A 24,470-nucleotide genomic window follows, 5' to 3' on the forward strand; every position below is an offset into this window, starting at 1 on the left:
TATACAGTAGGTCCTCGTTTTTTATCTATTTTATATATGATAATTTGTGTCTGTTAATCCCAAACTCCTAACTTATCCCTCCCTCCCCCTCCTTTCCCTTTTGGTAAAAATGTTTGTTTTCTATGTCTGAGAGTCTGTTTCAGTTTTGTAAATAAGTTCGTTTGTATCATATTTTAGATTCCACATATATTCACTAATATATTTTGAATATCCTTCCGGTCATAAAATATTCTTGTGCCCAGACAAAAATTAACATTTGAATGGTCTATGCCTATGCTCATCCTTTGTTCTCTAGGGAGTGTCTGCTCTGTCGGCTCAGTTTCTTCCTCTCTCTTATCCTCAGAGGAGCTGTTCTTCCTTTCCTAGTTTGGTTCTTTGGGTGTGTAGATGCAGAGTGAGGAAAAGAGGAAAAGAGGGAGAGAGGAAGGAGCGCGAGAAGAGAGAGAAGAGGAAGAGGAGGAGAAGGAGGGAAGAGGAAGAGGAGAAGGAAGAGGAAGAAGTGTATCAGTCAGGACATGTTTTGCTGCAGTAATAAACGACCTCAAAATCTTAGTGCCCGAGCTCAACAAAGCTCAGCTGGACCATGTGTCTTCTTCATGGTATTTGAGAAGTACAAATAAAGAACTTGGGTGATTTTGCATTTCTTCTGGCTGCTGGAATATCCTTATTTGGCCACTGCACCTCCTGGCCTGGATCATGTAGATCCAAGTTTCACTGGGGTTTCAGTCTTTTACATTATATTTAATAGTTGCATAGTATCCTGTTCTATAGATGAGTATAACTTAACTAAATCTAAGTAGAAGTATGTCAATGTGGTTCAGTAGTATACAGCACGGTAGCGTCTTGCCTGGGGTTCAATTCTAGAGCCAGCATGCAGTTCACATTACCCCTGAGCACCCCTTAGTAAGGAATCATCTTAGAGCTTTATCTCAACAAGCCCACAGCAGCCAGTATTTCCCAAGTGTCAGACGCACACTGTTTCTTTTGTTCAGCTGCAGACACGTGAATTGGCTTGTGTTTAGTAGCCATATTGAATACAAAATATATATCTTGAAAAACTGGAGGCTCACACTGTGAGATGCCTCAGGCACTGAGATGAACTGGGGGAAGAGTACAAATAAGTCTTTTGCATTGTGCTCACTCAAGTGCATACATCCACTGAGAAGAGTTGCTTACAGTTTTCTTTGGCTGTACATGTGGATGGATGGGTAGATGAATAGAAGGGTAGGTATATGGACAGATATGTGATTAAGCAAACATAGCACAACGTTACTTACAGAATCTAGGTGATCGGTATGTGCATGTTTACTACATAATTCTTTCAACTTTTTCGTATATTTGAAAATGTTCATGATCAAATGTTAGAAAAACTATATTATTATGTAATTTCATTATAGAGCTATTAAAACGTTCGTAGAGAGGATATACATCACATGGAAATGTGTTTAAGAATTCATGTTAAGTGGTGTGGTAGATTGCTTTATTGATCTCAGTTATTCACTCTTCTGTAGTAGCATTACATCCTGTCTTAGCTTCGTGGTGAATGGAGTGTTTTTCTCCCATTGACTTTGGGCTTGGACATGGGATCTTATTGGCCAATGAAATATTGGTGGAGGTGATGCAAACAGAATCACCTTGAAATGGCCTTGCTCAGTAGAGCTTGCCTTCTTGTGATTTTGCCATTGTTATAAGAAGAACTTATGTTAGGGAGATGCTCCCCTTTCTCCCAAGCATCAGGGTCACAAAGGGCAGACCTGAACATGATCTTCATCCTGGAGCCAGGTCAAGCTGAGCCCAGCCAAGATCAGCTGAACCCCAGTCAACCTGCAGATTCCAGAATGAGAAAAGTAAATATTTGTGTTTAAGCCACTGAGATTTTTGAGGTTGTTTGTTACATGGCAATAGATGACTATTACGCATGGGATGGTTGAAGAAAAACATGGTATTTCCTTGATGCAGCAATTATTTACTTTCTGAAAGCCATTAATAAATTAATATTTCTTACAATCAATAGCATCTCACAGTAGAGAACATATAGGGAGTGTTTACACACTACTCACAAGTGCCTATGAAAATTTAGAGAATGTGGATTTGAATGTTTATTAAACTATGTATCTCCAAATGTTTCTTAACTTTAAAACAATAAAGAAAGAGGTCACAGTTTACCTGCTGGCTGAGGAGGCAGTAGACCAAGAAAATGAAGAAACCCTGAAGGCTGTTGATGATGGTGAAGAGGTAGGCCATGACACGGGCAGCTGAGCCCATCTGCAAGATGCCCAGACACCATGTGCATCCCAGGATGAAGAGCTGAGCTGTTGCTTTGAGTGTCAGCATCCTGAGGGAAGTAGTAATCAATAATGTAAAAAAGCTAACGATGGACATGAATACTTCTACAGCATTGTTGTTAATGGTGAAGACTCTGGAGCTAGAATGCCTGGGTTTAAATCCAAGGCAGCACTAACTAACTGTGTGACCTTGGGCAAGTTACTATCTGGCGTGTTTTTTGTTTTTAATCACGTGGCTTGGGAGATCTTATTTCCCTGACTAGGGATCGAACCTGGACCATGGCAGTGAAAGCGCTGAGTCCTAACCACTACACCACCAGGGAATCTCTACTTTTCTGTAACTCAGTTCCCTAATCTTTGTAATACTCCTATTTCATAGGGTTACTGCAAAGATTAAATGAGACCTTAACATATGTAAAGTATTTAGGACAGTATATAGAACAAAATTAGTACCATACATACGTAAAGCATTCTAAAACTGCAAAGATAAAGCTCTTTATCTCTCTCTCTATATATCATTTATATATGGAGGGGTCAAAATGTGTGCTATTCAGGGGAACTACATTCAATATCTTGTAATAACCTATAATGGAAAAGGATCTGAAAAAGAATATACATATGTATGTGTGTACTGAATCACTTTTTTGTACACCTGAAACTAACAGAACATTGTAATCAACTATGCTTCAGTGAAAAAGGAGTGTTTTTAATAATTACAATGCATCAACAAACATAACCTGGAACCATTCCAGGCAAACTGAGATGTAAGGTCACCCTACTTTTGTATCTATATATTCCTAATTTTAAAATATCATATTACATAAGTGAGAAAAGCTAGTTGAGGGACAATTTGTGTAGTGATGCTATTGTATGTAAGCCTGTCTGTTCTACAGAAAATGCACAGAAAAAGTCCTGGGAAAATATCAGACATATCATATCATGCAGTTTGTTACCCCTGGATTCCCTGGGAGGTAAAAGTAGCAGGAAAAGAGGGAGTAAGCAACTTCACTTTTAACTTTATATATTTTGAAAACTTTTGACAAATAATGAACAAATAACAAATGTGTTATTGTTGTGATTACAATGAAAACCTCAACAAATTACATGTCAAATTAAGATGGATGCTGAAGTCTTCCCTGGTGGTGCAGTGGTTGAGAGTCCTCCTGCCAATGCAGGGGACATAGGTTTGTGCCCCAGTTCAGGAGGATCCCACATGCCACGGAGCGGCTGGGCCCGTGAGCCATGGCCGCTGAGCCTGCGCGTCCAGAGCCTGTGCTCCGCAACGAGAGAGGCCACAGCAGTGAGAGGCCCGTGTACCACAGAAAAAAAAAAAAAAAGATGGATGCTGAAAAATAAAAGAAATACTCATAGTTCCCAATTTTTTGAAATAGTATTATACAAAATATATTTTAACCTAAATCCTTCCTGAACCTATTGCCTCTTGTGCTGTGTGGCCAAAGCTGTATTCTTCCATTCTCCTCTTCTTCCGTCTAGTGTTAGATCTCTTCGCTTTTTGAGATTTATCAAGGACACAGGGCTACCCAGTTAGAGACTACATTTCCCAGGCTCCCTTGCAGCTAGGTGTCACCAGGTGACCAAGGTCTAGCCAATGGGATATGAGCAAATGTGGAACTTGCAACTCTCATGTCAACTCCTTCCTGCATATGGGATACTGATAAAGACAACATCCTAGGGGATGGTGGGGCAACACAATAGAAAGAACGTGAGTCCCTGGATCACTCTGTGGAGCAGAGCTTCCCATTAGCTCTGGACTGTTTACCTCTGGTCTGTGGCGTGAGAGTGAAATAAACTTCTATTTCACTCCCATTTTTGGGTCACAGAAATTTAGCCTGTACTCTAGTGAATACAGCTTCTCATTAATTGTGATAGTGGAAGATGGTAGTGGTCTTGCTAGTCCTTAGAGCCTGGTTGTGGGGTGTATGTCTGTGTCAATATGTAGGAGGGACCAGTAGGAAGTGAGTAGAGGAAAAGAGGGTTAGAAAATACCACTTGCTTCATCTTACTTTAGATTCTGGATGGTTGACACTTCACTGTTGAGGGAGGATAGTTTTCTTTTCAAAATCCAAAGAACCAAGATAAAAAATACAAAATTCACCTGCAGGAATGACACAGACCATGTAGAATACAAGTTAAGATGACTATGTCCACTGTAAATTGTACACAGCTCCTACCTCCCTGAACATGGGTTTGAATTGGTAGCAGGTGGAAAAATCAAATCATACAACCGAGAAAATATATGTCCCTTGTGCTATCTTGCACCCATGTCTGGTGCTGCTTCTTAGGTCAGGAACATCAGAGCCACATATTCACTCACACAGATAATGGCACAGACGGGACCGAGGAAAGCCCAGATGAATTTCTGGTTCAGGTTGAGCCAGCAGCTGGGAAAAATGGGAAAAGAGATGCAAAGAGAGATCAGAGAAAGCACATGAAATGGATATGAAATGACACCTTTTCCTAACAGAGAATTTTCCAATGTCTCCTGAAAATGTCAGCTGACCATGAAGGCTTTAATTGTTCACTATCATGTGTTACTGCTACATTAAACATTTTACAGGTACAGTCCTGTTGAATTTTCACACTAGTATTCTGAAGGTGGGACCACGGAGGTGACCATTATCCCCATTTCACTAATGAGGGGACTGAGAATTAAGGACTTGAGGTCACAAATTATGGGAGAGATAAAGTTGGGACCTAACTGCAAAATTCTCCCCTTCCAGGGCCCGTGAGCCATGGCCGTTGAGCCTGCGGGTCCGGAGCCTGTGCTCCGCAACGGGAGAGGCCACAACAGTGAGAGTCCCACATACTGCAAAAAAAAAAAAATTCTCCCCTTCCAGAGCCTCTTACATCATTCTTCCCTGCCTCACTGGGAAAGAGATTAGAGCCCTTATACTCAAGGGGAAAGTAGAGTGCATTTGATGTGAATATTCCAATCATCACTATTAACACTGCCCTCAAATATGTCCATGGCACAGGGTGAGAGTCAAGCTCACTGATCACGTGTTCCATAAAGCTGAGGCCTGAATGCTGCGGAAATGGCCACGATCACAGCCGGGACTCCGTAGCCCACTGGGAACATGAGCTTCTTCATGAACCTGTTGACACTAGAGTAGTTGACCACCCTCAGGTTGTGTGCAGTGAGGAAGAGGTGCAGGCCCTCCAGCAGCATCCAGGTGAAGGAGGCCAGGTAGAGATAGTGCAAGGCACCTGCGATGATGGCACATAGCACCTGGGGAAGGAGGAAGGTGTCACCAGGAGGGATTGTCAGGGTGGAGCATGGCCTCAGGGCCTCTCTTTTATACTGACATTGAGTTCAGAACACCTGGTATTAGACCAAGGTCATTGAAGGTAAAGGTGGTTGATAATCAACGGCAGCACTACTCACCTTGGTACCTCTCCCCCAACCTCCCTCTGGGGCCCAAGGCTATTTTATTAAGGTGTCCAATGCAGCATGGCTCCATGAACTCAGCATACACTGGAGGCAGGGCAGGGGTATTTTGGGACAGTATAAGTACCTTGATCTCAGTTCTATCGAAGGCTGTTAGGAAGAGCAGGTGGGCCAGGAAGAGGCAGAGTGAGAGCTGCAGGTGGAGCGAGCTGCTGGTGTTCTGGATGGCTTTGCACAGCAAGAAGGTGAGGGCTGCCAGGAGGAGGCACAGCAGAGAGAGGCTCAGCCCCACGTAGGTGATCACAGTCAGTGTGGGATCCTTCTCCTGGGACCGAGCAGAGAGGAGCTCACAGTCAGGCTTTCCTGCTCTGGGATTATACTCCCCCACCTCTTGGAATGTGGCATCCCAACATAGGCAGATCACCTTCATCTCTGCAAGGAGGGGAGGGATGCAGGACTTCCTGTATGCTGTCACCCAGCCTATGTCATCAGTACTCTGACCCCTCGTCTAGGATATGTGTCCTGTCTGACCTTCTCCCACCACCTTTGCTGCTGCCACCCAAATCCTGACCACCATCATCTCTCTACCAGTCCACTCCTGCTGCACCACCATCCATTCTTGACCCAGGAGCCAGAGATTTCTTCTAATAACATAAGTATGCAGCATCCCTGATTCAAATTCTCTATTGCCTTTCCATTGTAATTTGAATGAAATCTAAACTCCTGACCATAGCATTTGAAGTCTGATGCATTTTCCCTGTGCCCTTTTCTCCAACCTGAACTTTTCCACTTCACTCTCATTCACTCTGCTCCAACCACATTTGTTTCTGGAACACACCAAGTTTGTTCTCTCTCAGGACCTTTACACATACATGTATCTCTTTTTGGGATGCTCTTCCCTGAAACCTTTTTCTTTTTTTTCATTGAGGTAAAATCCAAATAATATAAAACTAACCATTTTACACAGTACAATTTAGTGACTTTTAGTACATTCACAGTGTTGTGCAATCACCACCTCTCTCTAGTTCCAAAACATTTGAATCACCCCAAAATAAAACCTCATGGCCATTAAGAAGTTACCCCCTATTCTCCCCTTCTCCCAGCCCCTAGAAACCACCAATTTGTTCTCTCTCTATGGATTTGCCTATTCTAGACATTTCATATAACTGGAATCCTACAATATGTGGTCCTTTGTGTCTAACTTATTTCACACAGCATGATATTTTTGAGATTCATCCACATTGTAACCCCATTGACTTAATATTCAGATTTCAGCTTGAATAGTTAATTCTTCTCTAACCATGTTATCTAAAGTAGCACACTTCTGCAATCACTCCAGACACACGCTCTTTAAAAATTTTCCTTATAGCATTTATGGCCACCTAAGCAGGGCCTCCAAAAGGATTAGCTTGAGGAATTCAATGTTTACATCATACCTGTGTGTCGAAGGCCATGAGGACAGCGAAACTGGACAGGTGAGTGGAATTGCATATACTGTGAGTCTTGTTTGCTTGTATCAGGAAACAGCCCTCCGTGGACCAGTGGCCGCCCTCCTTTGTACCTTTCCAGTAGACGCAGAAGACCTTTTTGATACTGGGCTTTATCTGAAAATAGAACAGGCTCATCATGTCCTTCCTTGGGAGGGACTGCTCTCAGAGTGTCAGTCTATGCTGGTAGGGTGCAAAGAGGTGACACCATGGGTTAGGAGAGATCAGGTAATTTCTATTTTAAGTGAAGAGGATGACCACCAGGAACCTGTCCGCGTAGTCCCAACTCTATTGGGATTCCACATAACAGAAAATGAACCCACCTCTCTCTGGGAGCCAGAATTTTACAAGATGTCATCGGCTTCAGGACTTTATCTTCCAACATGGGAGTCAAATAAAAATAGAGTATAAGGCTCACTTAAATTTTTCTCCCAAATACTCTCTAAGCCAAATTTCCCTGATCTCTTCACATCAATTCTGCCCTGACCGCTTACAACACAATAATTGCTCATACAATGACAGGGGTAGTGTAGGGAAGAAACATCACCAGGAGAGAATAAAGTTAGTTTTCAATCTCTTTTTTTTTTTTTTTTGCCCCCAGGATGTCCATAGCATCACTTGATTGGGCCAAGGATGTGAGCTGGATGCTCTCCTATTTGGCGGCTGTATCTCCTTTGATAATCCACTGGACCATCCCCAGATATCTTGCTGCACTTCCATTGCTCCATGCCATACATCAAAAATTCCATTCCTAGATTTTATGCATCAGATGGAGAAAACCTACCTTTCCTCACCTTCTCCCACTTAATTCTTATTTTCTTAAAAATTTTTAAAAATTTGATTTATTTTTTCCAGTCTTATTGAGATTTAATTGACATATAACATTGTGTAAGTTTAAGTGTATGATGTAATGATTCGATATATGTATATATGGCAAAATGATTATTACAACAAGGTTAGTTAACATCCATCACTTCACATATTTACAATTTTTATTTTGTGGTGAAAACTTTTAAAAGCTACTCTCTTAGCAACTTTCAAATATACCATACAGTATTGTTAACTAGAGTTAACTAGAGTCACTATTCTCTCCATTACATCCTCAGAACTTATTCATCTTATAACTGGAAGTTTGTAACATTTGATCACGATTACCTCTTTCTCCCACCTTCTGTTGCTGGCAACCACCAATCTGTCCTTTGTTTCTATGAGTTTGTTTTTACAGATTCCACATATATATGAGATCAGTCAGTATTTGTCTTTCTCTGTCTGACTTATTTCACTTGGCCATAAGGTCTTCAAGGTTCATCCACGTTGTCAAAAAAATGGCAAGATTTCTTTCAACTCTTACTTTCTAAACAGTTGACTATGTCTGGCTATTAACCCTCCTGCCTTTAAGAGTTTGGGCAGAGAATGGGAAAAGGCAATGAATTATATAAAAGTTTTTCTTCTGATTGAATTATGTAGTCTTAATAATTAATTCCAGGCTTTTGTGCAAGAATAAACACTATGTCTCAGTTCAAATTTCACAGATGTAGGAGGTACCGGCAATTAAAAAAATTCCACGAACTAGAATGATGCTGCCCAAGAGAAATATCATATGAGTCATTTATGTAATTTGAAAATTTCTACTACCACGTTAAAAAAAGGAAAAGAGGGCTTCCCTGGTGGCGCAGTGGTTGAGAGTCCGCCTGCCGATGCAGGGGACACGGGTTCGTGCCCCAGTCCGGGAAGATCCCACATGCCGCGGAGCGGCTAGGCCCGTGAGCCATGGGCGCTGAGCCTGCGCGTCCGGAGCCTGTGCTCGGCCGCAGCGGGCAGAGGCCCGCGTACCGCAAAAAAAAAAAAAAAGGAAAAGAAACAGGTCAAATTAATTTTAATAAAATATTTTATTTAAAGCACTATATTCAAAATAATATCTTTTAATATGTCAATATAAATCAATACATGTAATCAGTATAAAATTATTGAGATGCTTAACACATTGTTTTTCTTACTAAGTCTTCAAAGTCTGGAAATACTGAATCTAAACCTGGAAATACTAAGTCTTCAAAATCTCAGTTCAGACTCACCATATTTCAAATGCTCAATAACTGTAGTTGGCTCCTGGCTATGGTATTGCACAGTGCAGGTCCAGAATGATTGAATTGGGAGTATTTAAAAATTGTTTGGTCTAACATCCATGAAACCTAAGCAAGTACAAATTGTAGCTTTCACCCACCTTCACGTGCTGAAAACTTAGAGTCACAGCCTGGGAGAGAGATGTGTTCCTTTTGGGTCCAATAGCGGCACTCACTACCTGGGAGTTCAGGTAAACTTGATCTTTCTCATTCACCTTTTCAAAAAAGCTTGCATTTATGATGTTTCCAAGAGAAGAGTATGAAATAAAGGCAACTGCACTGGGACCTGAGGAAACAGAATAATGGAGTCTTAAAAAGTGCCACCATTCCTTCTGTTGCCCTTTCCCCCTCCATACCTGACAGACTCCCATGATCGCCACACCTGTGCTCAGCTGTGCCTAGGAAGTTTACTTTTCCTCTCCTGCTCTTCCTACCCAAATATTCACAACTCCTCCTCAAAGACCCATCTCCAACCCAGCCTCTGGCTCAGGAAGTCTTCCCTAGATCCTCTGGCAGCTTGATGTGTCTTTCTCCAAATTCGTATTTCAAGTGCAGTCCCTGCCGTGCCAAAGAGAATTCAACTGTCCATTAATTATTTCCTGTGGATTAATCCTATTTTTCCAACAGGCACTAAACTTACTGAGTAACTAATACCAGATACTTCATTTGGAAACCACAGGGCTCCTAGCACAGTACCAAGCATGTGGTAAATGATGAATTCTTTGAAAACATCTTTATTTTCTAAAAAAGTTTAGCTTATATTTCAAACACTTAGAAAACTATAAAAAAGACATAACAGACATTTACACTCGGATTTAAAATATATTATAGTTTTGTCGTATTGGCTTCAGAATTATGTATTGTTTTAAGAAATAAAATGTTTTAGATATGGCTAAAGATCCCACTATTATTTCATTCTCTTTCTTCCTTCTCGAAAATAACCACGGACTTGAAGTGGAAGTGTGGCCTTTCCATGAATACATTTGTAATTTTACTACATAAGCATGTTTCCATTATAATATACAGTATTGTTTTCTGTGTTTAAAAATTCACATAAATGGTATCCTACATTGGGTATTCTTTTTTTTTTACTTTTTAAAAAAATTATTTTATTTATTTTATTTTTGGCTGCATTGGGTCTTCGTTGCTGCGTGCGGGCTTTCTCTAGTTGTGGAGAGTGGGGGCTACTCTTCGTTGTGGTGCGCGGGCTTCTCATTGCGGTGGCTTCTCTTGTTGCGGAGCCACTCAAGCTGCAACAACTCTTCCCTGGGTCTTCAGCCTGCTGGCTAGATTTTAGACTTGCTACCCTCCACAATCACAGGAGCTAATTTCTTAAAATCTCTGTCTTTGTCCCTGTCTCTCTCTCCATACATACACACAGCCCCCACTGGTTCTGTTTCTCTGGAGAACCCTGACTGATACACCTGCTGATGCTTCCTGGGATCATCTCCCAAATAAAATCATTACAACTGAACTCCTTATACTTGTCCATGGACTGCTTCTGAGTGAACCTAAACTGAGACCCAGGTAGAACAGCCCCTCAACTGCAAAGAAGTCTCTTTCATGCTGAAGAATAGAAAGCCTCTAGTTTAAGAAGATTTTTGTTTTTAAGGAAAAGACTCAAATGACACAGTTTTAGGGTAACAGACCCATTAGGGAGGAGCCTATTGTGGACCTTTCCTTACTACTCACACAGTGATATTGCTCTGCGTGTCTTAGGGATTCTGCATACAGCCACCACATGTACCTTGTGTATTTCCCTGGATGATGTCACTGCAATGGATATCCATGGAGTTCGTTTGGGCGTTCAAGTTGAAGATGACTCCCGTGGAGCAATCGTCTGTAACAACTCGAGTTTCAACAGCTGGTAAGAAAAACAACGGGCAAGCTTACCATTATTATAAGTTTTAAAAATGTGCATAGCTACACAAACAGCTCAAATTTACTGAATGTCTAGGATGTGCCAGGCACTGGACTAAGATCCTTATACATCATCATCTTATAACAGCATCATATAACGCCATGAGGAGCCATTGTTCAGATGAGGAAACTGAAGTTCAGAATTTAAATACGACTCTAACTCCTGAAACCAAGTTCTTAAATAATATTCTCTAGCATATTGTCTTTGAAGCAACAATTCTGTTTCTAGGAATTTATTCTAGGAAAACAATCATGGATAAGAGGACAGAATTAACTACAAGAAAGATTGTAGCTAATTTCACAGCAGCAAAGACGATAACGGTGAAAAACGGGAAGTGACCTCAATGTTTAAGAAGGAACTGATTAAATAATTTGTGGCTTATCTCTTTAATGGGGAATCATGCTTCCAATAAAAATGAAGTCACAGAAAAGCAGGAAATAAGGGAATTCCCTGGCGGTCCAGTGGTTAGGACTCCACGCTTCCACTGCAGGGGGCATGTGTTTGATCCCTGGTCGGGGGAACTAAGATCCCGCAAGTCACATGGCATGGCCAAAAGAAAAAAAAAAAAAGAGCAGGAAATAAGCTCATGAGAATATTTATCTTAAAAATCAGTCTGAGACTGGTCATGAGTTGGAAATTATTCAATCTGGATGATGAGGGTAGTAGGCTTATTATGCCTCCTTTTTTATGTTTAAAAAAGTTAAAAAGAAGCAAGTAACAAAATAGCACTTAAAGAATGATACAATTATAAAGTAGATAGGAATATAAAAAATGATACTATTTAAATAAAACTTTATAAAACTAAAGAGTGGAAAGTAGAATAATCAAAGTTATAGCAATTACCAGCCCTAGTTGTAAGTGTGTTATATGCAGCATTATTATCTCATTTTATAGATGAGAAGACTAAAGCCCCTGAGGTAAGGGTACTGGTCATCGATGAAACAGTTAGGAACTGGCCAAATCAGGAAAGATGAGAGTTACTCGTAATCTGGTTTAATTTTGAAAGAAATTGTGCGGATTCTGGTTTCCCAGGAAGGTTAGACACTGAATTTTATTTTATTAAAACAGTTTAAAAAATTATTATTTTTATAGAGTATAAAGTACTTTATCATGCAAGTTGATAAAACAAAATGGTTAGTTAGGCATACACAAATACACTGACATCTCTGAGCTGAATAAAAAGCACAGCAAACAGCATTTCTGAAGGCCAATATAGTGGTATGTGTCAAAAGTCTATAAAATGTTTTTTTCCCTTTGACCTAACAATTCCTCTTCTATGAATTTATCCTAAGAAAACATCAAACAAACACACAGATAAATTTTCAATGGTCTTTGTCTACAACCTGCATTTACCAGAATAGGGAAATAAATAAATTATAGTATAAATAAATATATAGTATAAATAAATTATATATACAATGTAACTCTATAAGCCATTGAAGACAGTAACATAGGTAATGATGATGTATATGATTTACATGGAAAGATGTTAGTAATGTAGTGAGTGAGAAAGCAGGTTGTGCAACCGTATGTAAATTGTAACATACACCACAAACGTGTGTCTCTTCATCAGACATGTAACTACATGGGTATCAGATTGGAGGATTGGGTTGTGGGCAGATTTGGCTGGTCTCAATTTAGTTTTGTGTACATGTTTTTTCCTAATTTTAAAAAAATTTAATACTTGGCTTTGCTATGGTATTTTATTTATTTTTATTTTCAAAAACAAAAATTGTACATATTTACGGTGTACAGTATGAAGACTTGACACACACACATCTACATAGTGAAACGATTACCAAGGTCAAGCTAATTGACACATCATCTCATCACATAGGTATATAATGAATATGTATGACTAGTAGAGTAAAAGTATTTCTTTTTTTGGCTGCGCTGTGTGGCTTGCGGGATCTTAGTTCCCCGAACTCAGGTCCCGGCCGTGAAAGTGCCGAGTCCTAACCACTGGACCACCAAGGAATTCCCTAATAAAAGTATTTTTATTTTAAAAATATGTAGTAAGATGTTCCTTCTGGGATGGTTTAAGTAGCATCACTGTGACGTGTGCTGTTAAGTTATGTAAGCACTGGTTGAAAAAAAAAACAAAAACCTAACTTCAAGCCAGAATCCCAGACTCAGGATTAGAAACCACTGACAATTTTTATTTATTTAAAATTTTTTTAAAAATTATTTTTATTAAAAAAAATTTTTGGCCATGTCAGGCGGCTTGTGGGATATTAGTTCCCAGATCCACCCGGGTCCTGGCAGTGGAAGCACTGAGTACGAACCACTGGACCACCGGGGAATTCCCCCACTGGCAATTTTTAAAAACAGCTTTAAAAACAGAGGTGTAATTGATGTACGCAAAATTGCATGTATTAGAGTGTACAACTGGATGAGCTTCACTGAGTGTATACATCTGTAAAAGCACCACCACAATCAAGGTAGAGAGCATTTCTATCATCCCCAACAATTTCTCCAAATTTTTCTCATGCCCTTTTTTCATCCCTTCACCTTTCCTCTCCTCCCTGTTACTATAGATTAGTTTGCATTTTCTAGAATTTTATATTAATGGACTCATGCAGTACTTACTTACTTTTCTAATTGCTCAATCCAGACCCCAGTTAGTAACCATACCCTGTGTGTATCATGCCTTATCGTCTTCTTACCCACAGTACGGTTTTGGACTTTCTGGAGTTTTTGGTTTGGGGCTTTCAAGGCAGTTTCTAGAACAACTGATTCCACTTTCTGGAGAATAGATGTGAACGTGGCTGTGATGTTTTTCGTCTTTTCTGTTTCCCATACAGTCTTATTGGTGAGAAGTGACTCGATATTCTCAACAACCTGTTGCAACTTTGAAGAGATAAAGAATTAAAAAAAAATCCAATCTGATAGAGGGTCAGAAGAAAACACAAGAAAGCAGGTGCTGGAGCCAGACAACTAGTTTAAATCCTGACCCCACCATTCACCTGCTGAGCAACCTTGGGAAAGTCACTCAATCGCTCTGTGCCTCAGGTACCCTGTTTAGAATGAGGACAGAACTAAGACCCCATAGAGTTTTGGGGAAGATTAAATAAGTGAAGAGATGCTACGTTTTTAGAACAGTGTCTGTGCCTGGTAAACACCATATAAGTGTTAGTTATTATGAACATCTTTTACCAACAAGGAAGTGGTAAGGTTTCTAGAAATAGACAAGTGGTTCTTAACTGGGGGTGATTTTGATCCCCAGGGGATCAAGTTAGTGACAATTTAGTACATTCATGATGTTGTGGAATCATCACCTCTATGTAGTTCTAAAACATGTCCATCATCCCCAGATAAAACCCATTAAAGAGTTACTCCCCATTCTCCCTTCCCCAAGCCTCTGGAAAGCACGAATCTGCTTTCTGTTTCCATGGATTTGCCTATTCTGGACATTTCATATAAATGGAATCACACACTATGTGATCTTTTGTGTCTGACTTCTTTCACTAAACATAATTTTTTTAAGGTCATCCATGTCGTAGTGGGAATCAGAACTTCAGTTTTTTATGGCTGAATAATATTCCACTGTATGGATATACCACATTTTATTCATCCATTCATCTGTTGATGGTCATTTGGGCCATTTCTGCCTTTTGGCTATTGTGAATAGTGCTGCTAAGAACATAGGTGTGCAAGTATCTATTTGGGTCCCTGCTTTCTTCTTTTAAAATTTTATTTTATTGAAGTATAGTTGATTTACAATGTGTTAATTTCTCCTGTACAGCAAAATGATTAGTTTTATATACATTCTTTTTCATATTCTTTTCCATTATGGTTTATCACAGGATACTGAATGTAGTTCTGTGTGCTATAAAGTAGGACCTTGTTGTTTATCCATTCTACAATATATATAATAGTCTGCATCTGCTAATCCCAAACTCACTTTCCATACCTCCCTTACTGCCCTCCCCCCTCCTTGGCAATCAAAAGTCTGTTCTCTATGTCTATGAGTCTGTTTCTGTTTTGTAAATAAGTTCATTTGTGTCATACTTTAGATTCTACATGCAAGTGATATCATATGGTATTTGTCTTTCTCTGTCTGACTGACCTCACTTAGTATGATAATCTCTAGGTCCATGCATGTGCTGCAAATGGCATTATTTCATTCTTTTTATGACTGAGTAGTATTCCATTGTATATATATACCACATCTTCTTCATTCATCTGTCAATGGACATTTAGGTTGTTTCCATGTCTTGGCTATTGTGAATAGTGCTGCTATGAAATAAGGATGTATGTATCTTTTGGAAATATACTTTTGTCCGGGTATATGTTTGGGTCCCTTCTTTCAGTTCTCTTGGGTATATGCCTAGGAGTGGAATTGCCGTGTCACCTGGTAATTCCATGTTTAATTTTTTGAGGAACGTGGCAATGGCATTTTATAAAGAAATGCTCCTGTTGATAACATGATTATTTGTTCATTACTTCAATGAACAGTTGCTGAACTCCCAATGTGGGCTTGGTCTGATTCCTGCCCTCAAGAAGCTCACTGTCTAGAGGGTGACAGCACACCATGTAAATATTATCAGTCTGACGGAGATAATGATGGATAACATAGATGGAACATGTATTCTGGGTCAGGCACTGTGCTAAATACTACACATATATTATCTCATCTAAACTGCTCATCTATCCAAGGGTGCCATTACCACCCCTGTCTTACAGATGAGTAAATTGATCTTGAAGAGCGTGATGGTTAATTTTATGTTTCAGCTTAACTGGGTAATGGGTTACACAGATATTGGTCAAGCATCATTCTGGGTGTCTGTGAGGGTGTTTCTGGATGAAATTAACATCTGAATGGATAGATGAAGTAAAGCAGATTGTCCTTCCTGTTGTGGCTGGGGATCATCCAGTCAGTTGGAGGCCTGACTAGAATAAGAACTCTGAGGAAGGGATTTTCCTCCTGCCTGCCTGACAGTTCCAGCCCTGAGCTGGGACATTGTTTTCTTCCTTCAAACTCTAACTGAAACATCGGCTCTTCCTGGGTCTCAGACCTCTGGATTCAAACTGGAACTACACAATCAACTCTTCTGGGTCTTCAGCTTGTCGACTGCAGATTTCGGGGCCTGTCAGCCAATTCCTTATAACAAATCTCTTTATATCTTTTCCCCTATTGGTTCTGTTTCTCTGGAGAACCCTAACACAGAGAGGTCATCATTTTGCCCATGTCACTTGCCATTGTGGTGCTGGGATTCAAACCTCTTTCTACACTTCTAAACCCCACAACCCCTGCTGTAAGAACATAGTGGGGGGATATTAACTAAGATGGAGGAGTTTAGGGAGGCCATCCAGGAGGACACGACACCTGAATTGAGTCTTTTTTAAATTAATTAATTAATTAATTAATTATTGGCTGCGTTGGGTCTTCATTGCTGCGCGTGGGCTTTCCCTAGTTGTGGCGAGCGGGGGCTACTCTTTGTTGCGGTGCGCGTGCTTCTCATCGTGGTGGCTCCTCTTGTTGCAGAGCACGGGCTCTAGGTGTGTGGGCTTCAGTAGTTGTGGCGTGCAGGCTCTAGAGCACAGGCTCAGTAGATGTGGTGCACGGACTTAGTTGCCTCGAGGCGTGTAGGATCTTAGTTCCCAGACCAGGGAACTAAGCTCATAGGCTCATAGGCTCTAGAGTGCAGGCTCAGTAGTTGTGGTGCATGGGCTTAGTTGCTCTGCAGCCTGTGGGATCTTCCCGGACCAGGGCTCGAACCTGTGTCCCCTGCATTGGCAGGTGGATTCTTAACCACTGCACCACCAGGGAAGTCCCCTGAATTGAGTCTTGAGTAAGGAAGAATGGGAGGAACCAGCCAGGTGAGGAACTGGGAAAAGGAGTTTCAGGTTGAGAGAACAGCATGTACTTGGAGGCCTGGAGCGTGGGAAGGCAAGGCATGAACAGTTTCTCTGGAGTAGAGCAGGGTGAGGGTGGGGAGTAGGGCAAATAAGGGACAAGTCCATTCTGCTAGACTATAGATTCTCAGAGACATGGATCGTTCTTTTTGTTAAAATTCAGAGTCAGTTTACAGACACTAAATGATTACTACCTATCAGGCATCTTTTTGGTTTCTCTCTCTTAATTGTCCTACAATATCCGTTTCCCCCTCTTACTTTTAATAATTGAACGAATTCCTCAAATTTTATCTGGGCCATGCTACCCAACCACAGACCATATTGTCCCAGCCTCTCTTGCAGCTAGGTTTGGCTATGATATATACAACTTCTGGGTTGTCACCTTAAGACATGTCTCTAGGGACTTCCCTTGTGGCGCAGTGGTTAAGACTCTGCCTGCCAATGCAGGGGACATGGGTCCGAGCCCTTGTCGGGGAAGATCCCACATGCTGCAGAGCAACTAAGCCCATGCGCCACAACTACTGAGCCTGCACTCTAGAGCCTATGAGCCACAACTACTGAGCCCGTGTGCCTAGAGTCCATGCTCTGCAACAAAAGAAGCCACTGCAATAAGAAGGCTGCGCACCACAACCAAGAGCAGCCCCTGCTCTCCACAACTAGAGAAAGCCTGTGCACAGCAATGAAGACCCAATGCATCCAAAAAAAAAAAAAAGAAAGAAAAAAGACATGTCTCCAAGGAAGTTATCCTGACATTATTAGCATATCATATAGTGAGTAGATGAGGAGACAGGCCCTCTCTCTACTCTCCCCTCTTCACCTTGTACTCCCGAGAACTTGCCCTGAGCACCCTCTTTCCTCTGTCCACCAGTACGAATGCAGCATTGCAGCAACCCAGCTTTGGCTATGCAGTTGAGGACAAGATGCCAGGGGATGATGGAGCAACAGTATGGAAAGACCATGGACACACCTAATGGACTCATGGAGCAGAATCCCTTCACCAGCCTGGATTCCTTGCCTCTGGACTGATAAGTCAGAAAATAATAAAAATCTATCTTTTTAAAGCCATTGGATATTTGGGCCTCTTTGTTACAACAGCTCAGCATATCCTAATACAGTCTTGCTTAGTCTGTCTTTCTTGGTTTGGGATAGATCTTCTCTTTAGGGGGCAGACACACACATACCTATATATACATACACATACACCCTTATTTACATACATGCTGTATCTATCTACCTCTATAGTGAGGTATGTAGCAATAAACATAGTGATGTACATGTATATATCATAGTTATACATAATACATATTAGAGAACATTATAATAATATAATTAACACATATTATAATTAACATATATCAAAATATGTTGTCATAATATGTATCATATATTTTATATTATCATATAATGGTATATGACATATAGCACACATATAATATATAGTATTCACCTCCATTTGCTAGCTTTGAGATTTGTAAATATTTGTTACCTGACTAGGTTCCAGGATTCAGCTTCCACTCACCTCTTTCATGCTACTGTTTGTCTCTGAGGGGGTGGTTTCTGAAAAAGACAACAACGGATGTTACTGTCGGAATTGAAAGTTAAAGGGTGGAGAGGTTGGCAGGTAAGGTGGGTAACTTTGCATCTAGAAGGTCTGAACTCATACACTTTATGTTTCCTGACAAGGTCATTTGCTCTTTTGGGGGATCAGAGTCCAAATTCCCTGTTGTGGCATAGAGCAGTGTTTTTCAACTTATTTTGCCTCCAGGGGACACTGGCAATGGCTGGAGATATTTTTGGTGGTCACTCATGACTTGGGGTGGGGGATGCTACAGGCATCTAGTGGGTGGAGGCTTGGGATGCTGTTCAATACCCTACAATGCACAGAATGGCTTCTGACCACAAAGAATTATGGGGCCCAAATGTCAATACCACTGTGGTAGAGATACCTTAGCATAGAGGAAGTGGAAAATTGTAAGCTCCAAATTCTTTCATTCAGACCTGGCTGAACATTATAACTGAAATGGCTGAGGAAACAGAAAATTAGGTGCTTCAGGTTTTAAAATTCAGCCTGGCTGGGAATTATAATTGAGACTAGAATGTCAGTTTATGATCTTCAGCTGTTAATGGGACCTTGGTATATTGCTTCTTGTATTGTACGTTGTGAGGATAATCATCTCTATTTTAGAAAGACGAGAAAAGTCTAGCAAATGTTTACATACCTGTTACCATCATACTGAGGTTAAATCTATACTTATTCTGTGTCTTGGTTTTCAGCTGAGTCTATTTGCTAAAAAGAGCAAAGAGTTTTCCTGTACATTGAAGGTTTTGTCTTAAGAGTTCAAGAACTTTTACTTACAGCCTGAGTCTGAAAATGTTTGTTATTGGAAACCACATTCATTGTAGAAAAACATGCTTTTGGCTGAAAGCTGTATACATTTTTTGTGAGGGCTTTCTTGGACCTACCAACCTTGGTGATAACTAACCCTGGATGGACGCAATCCATATAAAAGAGCTCTTAAAATTAGAAAATGTCTTAAAATTAGGAAAATAACTAAGGCATTTCTCTTTCTTGTAAGATAAGGTGAGTTTAACAGATTAACATCATAACCCAGGCAAAATCTCAGCCTGTTTATACATTGTCAACAGAGGTGTCTGCTGCCTAGTAAAACGCTAATTCACTTTGGGTTCAATCATATTCTTTCACTCATTTACTCATTAATTCATGTAACAACTATTTATTGATTGTCTGAATTAGTGGTGGACTTATGGCACAGCAACCCCTTCCTACGCACCCCATGCTCATTTCTGTCACCTTCCCCATCTGGACCTCAGTCTCACACTTGGAGCGCATGCAGCTCCAAGACCCTGGTGTGGGCTCCAGCTTGAGACTTGGGGAAATAGCGTAACCTGAGCCTGAATCTTGCAGGAGCACCTCCCATTGGTGGACAACATACTTTTGATATTAAAGAGAAACCTGAACTTTCCCAGACCTTTCTAACAGGAGCAGGGGTGTTAACGTAGTTTGGTTTTCCTGAGAATCAGATGAAAAGCTAGCAATATTAGCAAATACTTATAGGTACTGCACTAAATGCTTTAAATGGTACTATCTCATTTAAACCCTGCAATAGCCCTCTGAGGGCTGTATATCTTCCAAATTTCCAGCTCTCATCAGATGGACCCAGCTTTTGGATCCTGGTAATACCACTTCCTCTTCTGTCCCCCTAGGTATAGGATGGCTACAGATTTCTGCTATTGCTAATCCCTGGGTTGCTTCACTATCCTTTTGACTTCTCAGCTCTTCCTTCACCAGCACCAATTCTCTGTATGAAATTACTTATGTTTAAAAGACCTAGTGTGTTTCTGTTTTCCAGGCTTGATCTTGACTGATAAAGAGGAATAACTGATTATTACTATTATTTTTATTATTGCACCAAAAAAGCATGTGTTGTCCCTTTTATGGCTTCCCTGAGACCCACGTTGCAGTGTAGCAAGTGGCTGAGTGTGGACTCTTAATATAGGCTGACCTAAGTTAAAAATCATCTTATTAGTTGGCAGACCTTGAACAAGTTACTTAACTTTTGGGTGCTTCAGTTTCTTTCTTTCTTTCTTTTTTTTTTTTTTGTGGCACGTGGGCCTCTCACTGTTGTGGCCTCTCCCGTTGCAGAGCACAGGCTCCGGACGCGCAGGCTCAGCGGCCATGGCTCACGGGCCTAGCCGCTCCGTGGCATGTGGGATCTTCCCAGACCAGGGCACGAACCCGTGTCCCCTGCATCGGCAGGCGGACTCTCAACCACTGTGCCACCAGGGAAGCCCGCTTCAGTTTCTTTATCTGTAATAACAGTGCTTACCTCATGTAATAAATGAAATAATGAATGTAAAGCACTTGGTGTTGTACCTGGCACATAGTACAAATGAAATAAATATTATCTATCAGTATTATTGTTTCTCCACAAATCAGTTTCCTAGAATTTAGCTTTAAAGACCCTCTCTCTTATGATTTCAACTGTAGTCAATACCTCATGGATAGTCTGCCAAGTCCCATGTTTCTTATATATAGATCTTCTCCATCTATATGATTTCTATGACAGTGATCATGCTTATCCAAGGTCACAGATCTGAGGGTAGGCGTATGACTCAAATTGGGCCAATTTGTACACTTCCAAGTAATATGCAATTATGTCCAAGAGAGAATCAATTGATCCTTCTTTGGGTGCTTGGATCAATAAAAATGGTAAGATTTGAAGCTGTTGGTGGCCAGATTTCCTGTCCTGTGGACAAGGAGTCAGAAAAGGCAGTTTGCAATGAAAGAGAAGAAAGGAGCAGACACAGAGTATGAGAGACTGGGGTGCCCTGACAGTGTTTGGTCCCCAGCTTCAGTTCATTCCAGAATCCCAGCTGTATTATTGCCGTTGAGTTCCAAGACGTTTCCACGCATCTTTATCATAAACCCATCTTTTCTGCTTAAGTGTGAGAGAGAAAATGTGAGATAGAAAGTAGTTACAATTCACTACAAAGGAATGAGACTCAATCTGGTATTGGAATTCCCAACTGCAAACCTGTAAACTTGAAGACGGTTTCTGTGATTACTGGGATAGGTATCGATGGATTACTGGGGTAAGAGGATGGAGTTAAAAAATTCTCTACACAGCCAAGATAGAATCTACTTGTTAGAGTAAAAGAAAGGTGAGGTTATATAATAATTGAGAGGGATATTACCCATGTACCCAATGTGAAGAAAACATGCAAAGATATGCTCCAAGCAAACAACAAGTTAACAAGTATTAAATTAGCAAGTACAGAAACCTCAACTTGGAGGAAGATGAAGGGAAGAGGAAGCAGGGTTTCACAATGAACATTGAAATAAAATTAACATTCATGGGGGGGGATTGGAGGGAAAAGGAGGAAAGGAGAGGAGTAAAATGAGAGTATTTTAAGGATGTCGTCTCTTTACTGGGGGAGGGGAAGTAAGGGTAAAATTAAGCATCTTGGTAGGGAAAACAATGCAACCTGGTGGGAAAAATAATTGATGAGTGTTTCAAATATTAGGAGAGAAATATGTGTTTTATTATGAAATTAAGAAAAGAGAAAGTAACCATTAATAGGATGAAAAGTATAGTAGAAATTCTAAATAAATAAAGGGAAAAATGGAACTAATAGCAACTTGATAAAACAAACACAAATAAGAAAAAGGCTAGTGGGAAGCAGCAGCACAGGGAGATCAGCTCGGTGCTTTGTGACCACCTAGAGGGGTGGGATAGGGAGGGTGGGAGGGAGGGAGATGCAAGAGGGAAGAGATATGGGGATGTATGTATATGTGTCGCTGATTCACTTTGTTATAAAGCAGAAACTAACACATAGTTGTAAAGCAATTATACTCCAATAAAGACGTTAAAAAAATCCTATGCAAAAAAAAAAGAAAAAGGCAAATGAGGAAATCATAATAATATAAAATTAATAATAAATGTAAAGTAAGACCGTGGGAGTAACTGTGTCAGTCATTACACTAAATATAAATGGACTAATATACATTAAATATAAATGGAAATCTTCTATTAAAATACAGACTAGGAAAAAAGAGAAAAAAATAGAGACTAGAATATTGAGTGTGACAGTTTCAAAACGTGGCTTCCAAATTATTTGACACTCTTTCCATTGAGATGTGGGCACATTGTCTTATCCCTTTGTGTCCAAGTGTGCTCAGGACTGCTTTAGTCAAAAGACTATTGCAGGGCTTCCCTGGTGGCGCAGTGGTTGAGAGTCCGCCTGCCGATGCACGGGACATGGGTTCATGCCCCGGTCCGGGAAGTTCCCACATGCCGCAGAGCGGCTGGGCCCGTGAGCCATGGCCGCTGAGTCTGAGCGTCCGGAGCCTGTGCTCCGCAACAGGAGAGGCCACAACAGTGAGAGGCCCGCGAACCGCAAAAAAAAAAAAAAAAAAAAGACTATTGCAGGGTTTCCCTGGTGGTGCAGTGGTTGGGAGTCCGCCTGCTGATGCAGGGGACACAGATTCGTGCCCCGGTCTGGGAGGCTCCCACATGCCGCGGAGCGGCTAGGCCCGTGAGACATGGCCGCTGGGCCTGTGCGTCCTGAGCCTGTGCTCTGCAACGGGAGAGGCCGCAACAGTGAGAGGCCCACGTACCGCAAAAAAAAAAAAAAGAAGAAGACTATTGCAGAAGTGTTACAATGGGACTTTGAGACAAGGTCATAAAAAACGCGCAATTCTGCCTGAGTCTCTTGGAAGCCTCACTCTCTGGAAACTCCATGCTGAGACATTACCTCTCAGAATTCAACCATCAACTGTGAGAAGCTGAAGCTACATGGAGAGATCTAGCATAGGGGCTCCAGCTGACAGTCCTAGATGATTCCAGTCTTTGCGTTATCCCATCCCAGGCACAGACATGTGAGGAGAGGTGCTTTCAGATAATTCTAACCCTCAACTGTTTGAGTCACCACCAGCCATTTGAGCCTTTTATCTGAGGCCTAAGGTATCAAGGGGCAGAGAAGAGCCATCACTGTTTTGCTTGTCTGAATTCCTGACCCATATGAGCATAATAAAATGGTTGTTTTATGCCAATAAGTTTGGGTTTTATTATGCAGCAGTAGGTAAGTGGAACAATGGGCTAAAAAATGACACCCAACTATATACTGTTTTCAGGAGATTGATAATATTGGAAATAAAGAGGTGCACAAAGAGATACTAGGAGAATTCAAACAGAAATAAAACAATGTATAATATTAATATCACACTTAGTGGAATTTAAGGTTCAAAGTTCTAAACAAGGTAAAGAGGGAAACTATGTATTGATACTTAGCACATTTTATGAAGAAAATTATATTCCATTCACAAATATGTATGCACCAAACAACATAGATAAATACAGAAAGCACAAACAAGTAGAAATGTAAGAAGCAATCAAAATACAATTATACTCGGATATTCAATTCACTTCTCTCGGAACTAGCAGATAAAAAATAAATAAGCGTAGAGAAGAACTGGATATCACAAGCAATAAGCACATACAAACAGAGGAAAGATCTAGTGGATAAAAAGTAAAGATATGGGGAAATTAATGAGTAAATAAAATCAATAAATACACATATACAGAAAGTCAGAGAGACAGACAAAGGCACTCATGTGTGCACACACACACACACACACACACACACACACAGAAATAGAGACTGAAAGAGATAGAAGCCTATGCAGAGAGAAGGAATTTTATATTCCTTGAAAATAAAATATATACTTTCTTTCATAAAATCAATCATATGCTTCCACAAAGATATCTCTAATAAAAACTTATAAAGTAGAGATTTTCAGCCATTAGTTTAAAAATTCTAATAAATTTTTTAAAAGTAGAAATGATTCTTTAATTATCTAATAAAATT

General features: G+C 40.5%; 1 protein-coding gene across 1 annotated transcript in view; it reads right to left on the reverse strand.

Annotated features, from left to right (window-relative positions):
- Window positions 1-24,470, reverse strand: part of ADGRE3 (adhesion G protein-coupled receptor E3) — a 41,538-nt gene that overhangs the window by 4,224 nt on the left and 12,844 nt on the right. Inside the window, exons 4-13 of the mRNA XM_022558321.2 lie at window positions 18,601-18,638; window positions 13,889-14,072; window positions 11,049-11,165; window positions 9,403-9,587; window positions 7,131-7,298; window positions 5,822-6,019; window positions 5,300-5,535; window positions 4,621-4,687; window positions 4,310-4,401; window positions 2,167-2,335 (exon numbers count right to left, since the gene is read on the reverse strand). Of these exons, the coding sequence (XP_022414029.2) occupies window positions 2,167-2,335; window positions 4,310-4,401; window positions 4,621-4,687; window positions 5,300-5,535; window positions 5,822-6,019; window positions 7,131-7,298; window positions 9,403-9,587; window positions 11,049-11,165; window positions 13,889-14,072; window positions 18,601-18,638 (1,454 nt within the window). The remainder of the gene's footprint in view (window positions 1-2,166; window positions 2,336-4,309; window positions 4,402-4,620; window positions 4,688-5,299; window positions 5,536-5,821; window positions 6,020-7,130; window positions 7,299-9,402; window positions 9,588-11,048; window positions 11,166-13,888; window positions 14,073-18,600; window positions 18,639-24,470) is intronic.

Source organism: Delphinapterus leucas, unplaced genomic scaffold, assembly GCF_059928025.1.
Source record: "Delphinapterus leucas isolate spDelLeu-1000000601 "Yukka" unplaced genomic scaffold, BTC_Dleu_Yukka2 spDelLeu_asBTCV2_sq25, whole genome shotgun sequence".
Taxonomy (NCBI): Eukaryota; Metazoa; Chordata; class Mammalia; order Artiodactyla; family Monodontidae; genus Delphinapterus; species Delphinapterus leucas.